This window comes from Anopheles gambiae, chromosome 2 (genome assembly GCF_943734735.2).
Source record: "Anopheles gambiae chromosome 2, idAnoGambNW_F1_1, whole genome shotgun sequence".
Classification (NCBI taxonomy): domain Eukaryota; kingdom Metazoa; phylum Arthropoda; class Insecta; order Diptera; family Culicidae; genus Anopheles; species Anopheles gambiae.
Window position 1 is genome coordinate 17,372,520 of NC_064601.1, and position 12,086 is coordinate 17,384,605.

At 47.0% G+C, this 12,086-nt stretch overlaps 1 protein-coding gene across 3 annotated transcripts in view; it reads left to right on the top strand.

Moving 5' to 3' along the window:
- The first annotated feature begins 849 nt into the window (after nt 1–849).
- Nucleotides 850–12,086, top strand: part of LOC1269334 (diacylglycerol kinase eta) — a 49,669-nt gene continuing 38,432 nt past the window's right edge. Inside the window, exons 1-3 of one of the 3 annotated variants that reach the window (XM_061648639.1) lie at nt 850–2,083; nt 2,154–3,161; nt 5,852–5,962. In XM_061648639.1, the coding sequence (XP_061504623.1) occupies nt 3,039–3,161; nt 5,852–5,962 (234 nt within the window). In that variant the 5' untranslated portion in view covers nt 850–2,083; nt 2,154–3,038. Of the gene's footprint in view, nt 3,162–5,851; nt 5,963–12,086 lie in introns of all 3 variants that reach the window. The other 2 variants (XM_061648640.1, XM_061648638.1) reach the window with 2 other exon arrangements.

Sequence of the window (12,086 nt, forward strand, 5' to 3'; positions counted from 1 at the left end):
GGCACAAGAATGCTTTCCGTTTTTTGTTTCACGTGTGTATGTGTGCATGGTTGTGTAGTAAACTTGTGTATCATCGAGATAAATGTAATAAAGCGTCCAGTGAGCGACACTTGCTTGTTGTTGTATGGGTGAGCAGGACCGTGTTGTATTGGTTCCCGCTATTTGTGGGAAAACGGCAGTGCTGAGCGGGGGTTGGAATTTTCCGACTCTCCTGGTCGCCAGTCAACAGCACAGCAAAGTGCACTCCGATCCTTCCCTCCGGACAGCACGTCACCACCGCGCCCCGGTGCTCGTAGTAAGGCAAGACGATCTATCAAACTCCATCGGTTTCGGCTGCCTGCAAGAAACGGACGGAAACAGTTCCGGTGTTTGTGGGTTAGTCGTCCTGTGCGGTAGTGTGCGTTGCCGCGGACAAGCCTGCCGATTTTACCTGCGTGCGAGAGAAGGGTGGCAGATTCCTGTTCCAGTTTGTGATGCGGTTTGTGCCAGGATGTGAACGCTCTCAATCGAGTGCTCTCTCTCTTTCTCTTTCTCTTTCTCTCTCTCTCTCTCTCTCTCTCTCTATCTCCTTCTCCATTTCCCGACTCTGGATCGCAAGAACACACACACACACACACACACACCTGAGAGACAGCGCAAGGATAGCGTTTGCAAAACACACGGATCCTGTTGCTTCTCGGCGGTACGCGGTGGTTGGTTTCGCTGTGCTGGTATGTGTGTCCCAGTGCCGAGCCCTGCATGGGTGCGAACGCGCGCCCGGTCCCGCGTCTCCTGCCCCGTCCCCTGTCCCCGTTCGGTCCGTCGGTAGGAACTGAGCGAACCGACTGGCTTGCCTGGCGTAGCGCGACCACACCGCAGTGGGAGCAGTGCACGGGTTCCGCTGGCAAGTGGATGTGCGTTTCGGGCCAGTAGTGTAGGCGCTGCCGTACTGGTGCTAGCAACGCAGTGCAGTGTGTAGTGTCCTGTTTTTAGTCTCCACCAATGGTTCCGCCATCTCCAGCCCAGAGTAGTTCGGTTTACTTGCTAAACGGAAGAAGAAGTGTTTTTTTTCTGCTCCTTCTTTGTGTTGTCCGGTGTTCGGTTCTAGCGTACCTTCGCCAGGTTTTGCCGCAATACGTAACGCTTCTTTCTCCTTCCTCTCCGCCAGTGGGGCATGTAAGCTTTCTTCCCGTATCCGTATCGCTTCCACTGTTTTTCACGCGAGAAACGTCAAATCCCAAGGTGTTTGTGGATAAGTGGCTGTCCATTCTTGACACCGGAACATTTGCGGTCCTCAAACCGGATGTAGCGAGTGGCGATAGAATGGACGAATAAGTTCCGACGGCTGTCACAGGATGGCTCGCAGCGTTATCCGCGCCGATCCGCACTTGGTTCGAGGGTTTGAAGAGTGCCACTTGCGACCAAGGCACGGCAAGCACTGCCAGTAAGCTTGGCATTCGAAACAATCTTGCATTACGAACGAAATCGTCCAGCGCCCAGTACTGGTACGACAAAAAAGTGCATCGAAAAGGTGGCAAATTCAGGCACGGTGTGAAACTGTACTCATGCTGCCTCTCCCGCAAGTTTGTGGCTGTGAAAAGCGACTCCTTTTGTATTAGCAACTCCCGGGAAGTTGTGATTTCGGGAAGTGGAGCAAGAAGTACAACGACAAAGAAAGGTGGCTCGATTGTTACAATTTTTTATCGCAAACAGTGTATCAGTGACAAAGGTTTGGCACACTGTATGGCCCTCAGTTTGCATAAGAGCATCGGAGCATCGCTACTTATCAGTAACGCAAATTTGACATTTGAGAAAATTCGCTCCTCGGGATGATGCTGTGCGTCTGGGAGGTGTGTACCGGAGAGCTAGAGTACGAGACAAAGAGAGAGAAAGAGATAGAGAGAGAATGAGAAAAAGTGAGAGAGAGATTGCTGCTAGACATTGCCAATTAATTTCCCAAAGCTATGGTTACGACCGATTTCTTATCGTGAAGAATAGAAAAGTGTGAAATTTAGAAAAAAACGGAAACGGAACCGGCGGCATTGGTCTACAGATCGGATCTCGTAAAAGTATCGGTATTATCAAAGTCTTATTCTGACGAGGAGTAAGTGTACATTCAGGATGGAATGATAATTTCGAAATGAATTAAACCTTTCGTTTGTTCGGTGCTGTAGATTGCTTAACATTTCTTCCGGCAGTTCGCGAGAACCCCTCGTTAGCAATATTTTGGCTCGCTGTGCTGCGAATGTGTGTTACAGGATGTATCAAAGTAAAGTGCGAGAAAGAGAGAGCGAGAGCAAGACAAACCATACCGGTCTACATGTGCGCCTGGGCGTGTGTTTGTGTGTGTGCCTCTGAAGGATCCGTACGCCGTTACGATGAAGCGAAGAAAATGTAGTAACACTAAGAAACGAAGCACCGAGAGCCAAAACTAGGTCAACACAGAGAGTAAAGAGCAAAAGAGGGAGAGAGAGAGAGTGACTAGACGCAATACTGAGACCTGTGTCCTGTGTGTACTACGGGGAACTTTTTTCGGACACAACATAGAGCGCGCGAATCTTGCAGGACGTGCTCGGTGCTGCCATGCACACGCATCGAAGTAGCCGGCAGCGAAAAGTCTGCGCTCCAGTGCAAAACGCGCCTAGCTTATCCGTGTATCCTCCGTGGGTTGGTGCAGCTTTCTGATACTTGAAGTGCCCTCGGTTGCTGGTGACAGACACGGAGGTAATATAAATAAATTATCCTCAACCCTGCAAAACAAACCCTTCACGTCCGTGTGTATGTGTGTGCATGTCCCACCAGAAATGTTGGCTTGTGTGTAATCGGCTGTGCATCATTCCGTTGCTGTTTGGTGTAGCGGTAAGCCCCTGCAAGAGCTAACGGGCACCAGAAGCAGCAGTTTCAGTGTGTGTGTGTGTGTGTGTGTGTGTGTGAATGTCACGTCTTCGGGCAAAGTGGAGGCTGTGTAAACACAATTAGTAGTGCGCACCCACCCTCACGCGCCCCGCCCGGAGCGCTCTCTAATCCAGCAGCACCGGAAACCCGACCGGTCCACCGGTATGGCTGCCGCCGTTCAGGGAAGCCCGCGGACGGGCGACGAATCGTCGGAAAGTGAGAATGAAACCGAACCGGCCAAAATATTCCACCGGAAATTGTCTACCAAGAAGGACGTCAAGTCAGCGGTAGGTATCGTGGGGAAGGAAGGAACTGAAAGGTCTCGGGGCGGGCGGGTGGCTCGTTGCATTTCAGCTGGTATAATGTCGCTTCACAGCCGTGCAAAATTCGATTGCTGCCGGCGGCGGCTTGCTGTGAGCGTGATAAGCGAATGAAAAACACACCACTTCAGGCGCTTGGAAGGGGGAGGGAGTGAGGATGATTAAATTTCCTTCGTTTCCGGTGCCGAAGAATGCATCGGCGCCGTGGTTGTGCTAGCCGCCGAGGCCGGTGGCTCGTTTGCAGCTTCGTTAAACTGCCGCAGAACGGAGGTGCCCTCAAGCGTGGTGCCGTTTCGGTGCCGCAGCTGGTACAGCGCAAAGGCACTTAAGTTGCATAATAACGTTGACATTCTGCATCAATTATGCCACAATCGACTTGAGTGTGTGTGTTTAAAATAACCCGAACCTGGTGAACTGGTGTGCCGTCAGGGCAGGGAAGTTGCGCTTTGCGGAAGTGTGGAAGTTGAGGTAATGAAGTTTATCTATTTTGGTGCATTCTACCGTATAGATGCGGCTATTGTTGGCAGTGGCTTTATTTACATCGTTTGGTAGAGGAGTTGAAGTGTAAATTTAGTGAAGAATTGTTCATTGAATTATTCAATCTATCTGACTGGGAGAGCCCTTCCAGGATCATGGATAGCAAGAGAGTTAAAAACGGTAATGGAAAGCTTGGGTGGTAGTGTACTGACACCAGCACAGAAAGGATATTGTTTGATTAATATTGGTTTGGTTATAAACTTGTTTGCTAGGATAAAACTCGACTATTGACTGAAACATAACAACGGAGTTACTTCAAGCATCATTCTTATTTGTATGAAAAAGACGATGCATAGTGGATATGGAAAGTTGAGAAACTGTAAGGAACTAGTTGTGAAAAATGTGCGGAATTTGAACATCCTTGATTGCTAGGCGAGATTTATAGCTAGGGGACTCGCAGTAATACATCCTCCAAGGATTATTTGTCTAGGGCTCAAATTTTGAACGAAGCCGAACCTCCATTCGCAGTCCATTCGGACTAAACTATTTTGCTATGGATGAGCTAATGATTCATAGATGGCCAAGCCCTTTTCAAGTCGAAACAGGCCAATGACGATTACGTTTGTTGCGTCATATAGGAAGTATTAACAAGAGATACACATAGAGAGCTCTGTAAGCGGTAGTATAGGAGATATCAACATGAAGGGGGCTGGAATGGACCCAAAACACAAAACGAATGATACTTCTATCACGTGTTGGCTGTTGGAATACATCAACCACACCTCTAGTTGACTGTAGCCTGTAGTTTTGAGGGATTCAAGATAAATGAGCGCATACGCTGGAATATGGTGTACCGGAAGGATTTTCTGACCATTCGGCCTTCTAACGAAGCGATCCGTAAAAGTGTTACCTTGTAGGTGCTACACCAATGGTGTCCGTCATCATTTACCCGAGAGGTAAGCATACACACACACCCACACGGCACACAGACCGAGCGCGAAGATGGATGGTCATGATGATGTTTCGCACGACTGCAGGACGCCAGCCGTCGCCTTGATTGACCTGATTTCGTGCAGCTATGTGACGCCAGGCTCACCGCTCTGACCTCATTTGCGATGGCGATGCGTCGTTTTACAGCCACCCGTCTGCACCCACCGTACGGTGTAAGGACGGCACGGTTTCCCAGCAACGCACTGTGCTGAAGCGTTTCCCTGTATGTAACCAAGGTGGTGAGCCCCACCCGGAAGTGACGATGACGATGACGTGTGCACAAGAAGCGAACACGTTTGGCGCTGACAGCAAAAGCTGACTGACGGGAGAATGGTAGCGAGGGGGGGGGGGTTGAGGGCTTTTTTCAAATTTTTTTTGAGCGCTGCTCTAGGTTTCGATCCATCCCCGGGACCTCGGACGGGTGCGTTATTCGACGGGGGGGAAATGTAGCAGAAAATGTTGATTGTTGGAAGGAGGTTTGCCCATTCAGCTTGCCCAGCATTTGATAGCGTTGACACACAATGGACGGATGGATGCTGGCGTGAACACAAATTTCACTCCCTTACGCTTTGACGTTTCGTTTCCAAGGCCCACCACCGGGCGTGTTCGGGGCTGCAACCATAGTGAAGAGCGAAACAGTGCCCAGTGGGTCTCGCATTGCTGGACGGGACAGGGTACGATCCGGTCGTGTGCGGGACTGCTAGGGAGAATAGTATAAAATGGAACAACCTGTCCAGAACAATCGAGGTGATACAAGACTGCCAATGTAGCACAGATATGGGCCGCTTGTTCCGGGACATTGGTTCTGCATTGTTTGGAACGTGGAAAGGATGCCGTAAATGGGTACCCTGTGCGTACAGTGAATTTCAACCCTGATGTCAGAGCTTCCGGGAACGAAACGATATTTTGGCTCTGGAGATATGCAAAAGCTGTCAGCGACAGTGACACCCAGTGGCTGGCCTGACATTGGGGAAAACTAATTTTGCTATCCACCAGCAGCGATATTGTGCTTAAAAATGACATGCAAAAAGAGGAGTTAAAATTTTCGCAAACTATTTTGCGAAAAGAGTTGATGTGCCACTCGACATCGCACAAACTTCTCATGATCCTGGTTTACATCTCACACGGTTGAATAATTAAAAAAAGAAACTCACAAACCATTTGTATGGCTGACATTCTTCTCTTTACAGACGGCCGTCAAGGAAGGTTACCTGATGAAGCAGACCTGGTCCTTTCAGCGCTGGCGTCGAAGGTACTTTCGACTGAAAGGACACAAGCTGTACTACGCCAAGGACAGCAAGGTACGTATTACGGCAGTCCCGCTCGCCATTACTCGCACCTCACACACCTACACATCCCAGTTCCGTCGGTTCGGCAGTGTTGTGGTTAGACCGTTCCGAAGGTTTCTCCACCACGACCCTGACCAATTTTCCGCTCCTTAATGGTTAAAGTCTGAGCGGGCAAGGGAACGATCACTGGCAAGGTTTACACACGCAAGGTGTCCCTTCACGAATCTAATCTGTCGAATTGACGACGGTCACGTCGAGTCGAGTGGCGGAAAAAGGCGACTCCGCCTCAGTAGCAAGAGGTTGTGGCGGTCCGGTGCCGATCTGCTTGATTGACGGCGGGCAACATGTTGCATGTTAACGTTCACGTTTTGCTTGCCTTAACCGGCGATTGCGAGACTCTTTTCGGTGACTAGGTCCTCCACCGCAGGCGGAGGTAGCGGAATTTCGATATTCATTCCCGTTCGTCCTTGGGCAGGACAGCGGGAACGAGTTTGGGGATGGTGGGGGAAGGTAGGAATTAATCTAAAATGCTTTCGCTAAGCGAGCAACTGGCAATCGGCAGACTATGAAAAAAAAAAACAAAACACAAAACCAAATCAAACGGATGAAACGCGCTACAATATTCACTTAAGCTTAGTAGCTGGCCGTTTTCGCCCAGATCGACGTACCGCTGCACGGCACGGATGGGGGCTCTAGCAACGCTCCAGATATAAACCTATCGATAAGGGTCTGCCAGCAAGGGGTGCGGCATGAGCATTCGACCCGATATCGACAAACCACCGCGGTAGCATACGGCGAGCCCATCACAAGCATCAGCGCCACTGCTGCAGAGCGTCCGTTTGCTTCGCTCAGTTTCAGCGTTCACCCGCCGCGCGGAAACGTTAAAGTGGTTTGTGTCGGCAATAAATGGCACGCAATGCGGAACACGAGCCGAGCAGTCGGTCGGTGTAGCAAAACAATGGCTAGAGTTTTAGTACCCCTTAGCGGACTCGAAAATCGTTTCCTCGCTGTGGCTGGCTACCGTGCTACTGGATGGGTGGGAGTCGCATCCGTCCAGCAAGGTCCCCGTACGTCCCCGTAAAACTGCCTTGTGCACTGAGTTATGGTCCGGCTACGATACCGATTCCGTTTGCTTGGTACGGTGTGTTTCCGTTTGCCGAGTAGTTGCACAGCCGGAACGATTGCACACAGGACGACGCGAGTAATGAACACTCGCGTTGGGAGTGGAGCAGCCACACCGGTTGAAACATAGCTTCGCGTACGATCGCCCGGTAGTGCTGGGAGAGCGGAGAAAATATGACATGCAATCAAATATAACAGCCGTGTTTCTGGTTGGGTGTGTGTGTGTGTGGGTGCACAAAGTTCGAAGGCGCATAGAGAAACCACTGAAGCACCACTTGGGACTGAAGTTGTGTTAGGACATTCGCTGCTGTTTGCTGCTACTGGAATCCATCAAGGATTGGCGTGTGGCCCGTGTACGTTTCAGACGGACTTTGAATGTGTCCAATGGTGTGCGGAGCTGTGCACATCCGGTGTACATTTCCGTGGCAGTGCGTGTTAGCAGCAGCCTCACAGCAGCGAGCATTGCGAGGACGCAGGAACATCGTTTTACCCTCACCCATGCCATCATTCTCCATCAACCTCTTGTACGGTTTGGGGTTAGAACTGAAAGCATTTTCCCGTGCGCACCTTTCCCACTGTGAGCGATCGAGAAAGTCCATTATGCTCCGTTTTCAAACCTTGTACGTAAGGTAAGGAAGAAGTGCTCTACAGAAGGAAATTGTACGGTGGTGGCGGCTGATCCAGCCTTGCACAGGATACGAATGGTACTAGTATCGTCGGTATACATGGTTGCACGGCAAAAGCATTTGCTCGGTAAAAGGAAAATTAGGTTTGCGCCGCATAACCTTTGACCGGTCGTTTTGGTCAATTGCACACGGCCGTTCCAGCGGCTGGATGGTGGTGCTGGTGTTCGTCGTCGTTGGTGGACGGCCAGGCTTCATCACTCGGGTCCTCCTTTTGGAGGTAAAGCTACCGAATAGCTATAAATAATTATCGGCAATGGTAATGGTATTCTGGTCACGGATGTAAAACGCTGAATAGCTGGTTGTTAATAGTAGAGAGCCATAGCGGGCAGAGGAACATAAAATAATAATAAACATTAGACAGTAATGCTGTGCAATACTGTGTTATGTAAATGCTTAAATAAGAATAATACTCCTTCAAAATGCTTACTTATTAAGTGGTGGGGTATTATTACACTCATCGGGCGCTTTGAATTGAATAACTATTGGTGGTATTATTTTGAAGTAAATCCTTGTGTGTATAGCGGCCATATGAGATCATTAGGTTTACATTCGTAATCATTACGCTTATCATTAATAGGTTCTATAAAAATAAAATTCTGCATCTTAACTACTTTGTCTTTGAAGATTATTTCTACTAATTAAATCATAAACCCCATGGTTTTATCGCCTGCAGCAAATGCGTCAAGTAAATTCACCCCGATAGCAGTGCAATCGGTCCACAGCTAATGTACACCATTAGCAAATGGAAGCAAATGCAGCGGTAGTTGGTGGCGGTGCGTCAGGTTTTGCACCAAGCAATCCAACGCACGGACCGAGAACGGTTTATTTCTCCAGCCCGTTAAATCGGTGAAGTGTAGCTGCACTAATGCCTAAGAATAGATTGCAAGAGCGTGAGACCGTGGTTAACCGACGACTAATGAGCAATCGCGAACACGGCACTACATCGTGGCTGCGACGAATACTGTGCAATAGCATCACAACACATGGGGGTTTTTTTATGGCATTACCATTAGCAGCCATCGGTGTCGTTGGTGCATTTGGTCGTTGGTGAGCGTTGGCAAAGGTGTTGCAAATAAAAATAATCAATCACTTTAAAACGGTTAAAGTTTGTTCGGCAGTGGGCCTGAAATGCAATACTCGATGGCAATGCTGCTGCCACTCGCACGAGTGTCGTCATACAGTTTGTTTATTATATTGCCTCCGGCTTAATCTGGTATCTGTTACCGTGATGCAGAGCAGAAGCAGATGAAAGAGAAAATGCTTCATTCATTGCATATTTTTATTGCATAACGGACTGAATAATCACACGTGTGAGGGTGATATTTGGCGGTTCATTTTTTCTCTTTTCAATTGTACAGTACTGTTAATTAACAGTAATAAATTTTCAAAGAGAACAGTGCAATGCGCCGTTCGATGAATTGCAGAACTGTGATTATGATCACAGGCTTGTCGTAATGGAATGTAGTACAGTATGAAATTACAGGTATTGATTTTAAATATAGCAATACTAATTATAAAATACATGAGTTGTGCATTCATTAAAAGATCCTGGAATATAATTGTTATATGAATATATTTACTGTCAATACTCTGAACAAGATCGACATTCATTAAACTGTCTATAAATAAATGACGAAAACCTTAAAACTGCTTGCACACAGGTGTGTATTTTATTAAATACATGCATTGATTGAATCTAATATGTCGTGTGTATTAGTGATAGTATTAATTCTGTAGTATGGTTTATATGAATTAAAGCTGTTTAATACACTCTGTATTCAATTCTTTTGAAACGTACTATTCCACAAAATCTGCACGCCCAATTATAAGCGCACGCAATGTGTTGAATTCTAAGGACTGCATGCGTACCGACGGAAGTCAGCGACCATGCGCCTCCATGCTAAAAGAGGAAAAAAAAACTACACTTGAAAAAGATGGAAGCAAATACTATCGAAAGTGGCTTCCACGTGCATGAATTTTGGCGTAATGGTGCTGTGAAATTGTGCCCGTTTGGGGGAGCGTTTTAGCTAACGTGAACCACCCACAGTGTCTTCCCCTGCTCCAGCCCGTAACGATGCGATACGGGCAGCTTGGATTAAAACTACTTCGCTTTCGTGCTACTACCACCAACTAGGGAAAGACCCTACTGGGATGGGAAGCAAGGGCGTAGAAATATCTTTGACACGTGAGCAATCGCACCGGGAACCGGTTCGAAACCGGCGATCGGAGTGGAATTCGACGGCGGAAAGCGAAACGCTACCGGCCGTCACAAGCAAGATAAAGAGCTGCGCTATGTAAAAGTGGCCCAGAGAGATCGAGCGTGAGCGAGTGCCTGCACCACGAGCAACACACCGTACACCGTAGTCTCACGGCAGAGAGTTGCTTTTCCTTTGCCACTGGTGCGAAAATGGGAGCGAAAGGCTACACGCTGCTGGAAAATGAGTGCAAAAATGGAAACGATCGCGAATGCGGGGTACGTGCAAGTGGAGCACACTCAGCGGTACGCGAGTGGCAGGCAGACGAAAGTCTCGTGACCGTCGTGCTACGAAGCGTACACATCGATCTGCGTTGCTGCGAGAGGAAGGAAAAGAAGGCAGCCGACGACAACTCGCTACGCCGTGCACAGGAGACGAGCGTAATCGTAATCATGTGTTGCGCATCGTAAAAAAGGCGGACTAGCGAACGGGGACCAGCGTAAAAAGTGGAAGAAAGCGGAAAGGAATATGGTATAGACAGGGTAGTGGTATCGATTAGGTTAGTGATTTTTTTGTTTGTTTGTTTGTTCATATTTTTCCCTGCCTTCCTCCAGTATGGTTTGGTAAGTTTTTGACCTTTGAGATGTTAGTAAAAAAGAGAGACCCGGAGCAACTGGCAGATACAAAGAGAAAGCGAGAGAGTGGATGAGATTCAAATAAGTGGGAACGAGTGACACAGTTGTAGAGAGACGCTGCGAAACAAAGATAAAAACACTCAGATTACTGATAGCTAATATATAAAACTGTGAGTATGTAAACGAGAAAATTTGCACCGACAGAGTTGTACAAATTGAGGGTTTTACCTACAGGTTCAACACAAGATTTTAGTGTATTTGGAAGTTGTAACGACCGATTGCTTTACACTGGCATTCCTGCAAGAAGAATCAATCATGCACTTTCATCTGATCTGAGTTTGAGATGATGGAGAATAATTATACTAAATAAACATTGATTAAACATTGGCGCGGTACCGTGGTACAGTCGTCAACTCGAACGACTCAATAACATGCCCGTCATGGGTTCAAGCCCAGAATGGACCGTCCCCCCCGTACCAAGGATTTACTATCCGGCTACGTGGTAATGAATTAAGTCTCGAAAGCCTGTATAGGCCGGGCATGTCCGCGTAGGACGTTACGCCAATTAGAGGAAACATTGAATAAATTATTAGAAAAGACTTATAACATAAATAAATATTACGTTTTGTTTTGGGCAAGGTTTAGCCATCCTAAATAATACCGAATCAATGTTTGTAGACTCTCATGTACAACATCATAAAATACAAAGAAAAACATACCCACGAAGAAGTGAAGGCTAAAATCCAGCACCCATTGAAAGGTACACATTTTCCTTTAAGTTAGATACGTACAGCGTTTTACCTGCTATTGAAAGGAATGGAATTTTCTCCTGGTTCGTGGACTTCAAAAGACTTACTAGATTAATGGCAGCCGTATTGATTATAGTATTCGTTAGTATCTCAATTTAAGCATTAGATTTAAACTTTAAGTGTTTTTTAAAAGCATGTATAATCTGAGGAGCCAATATTAGAAATTGATAAATTGTTGTTTCTCCAAACTTAACATCAAGACAAGGTTTGTAAACATTTACAATCAAGATTTTTGATGATTTCAGGTGTTCATAAACAGTATCAAATATTGTAATTCTCATTCAGCTTTTTAAATATGAATGTCAAAGTGTTGCAATGTGAAATACAGAGTCAAACAGAGTGGCTCAGAATTTACAGCAAGCGAGTCAGGATGAAATGTTTTCATAAATTATTCAAATTGTATAACATTCATCGTGCCAAAGTACGAAAGAATGTATCATTACATTCAACAGTTGATAGTTTAATTTAATTGTTTTGGACGTTTCATTTTTCCGATTTAAAGGAATTGTAAATGATGATTGAGGAATAGAGGTTTCGATAAATAATAATCGCACAAAGTGAATGATTCATGTCGGTGCTTGCCCATTTTCCGCTTGAATGCCCACCATTCACGAGATGGACGGACGGAGCATTGTGCGACCTTAGGATAGCTAAGGGAAATACATTACAGCTGCCACAATGTAACGTCT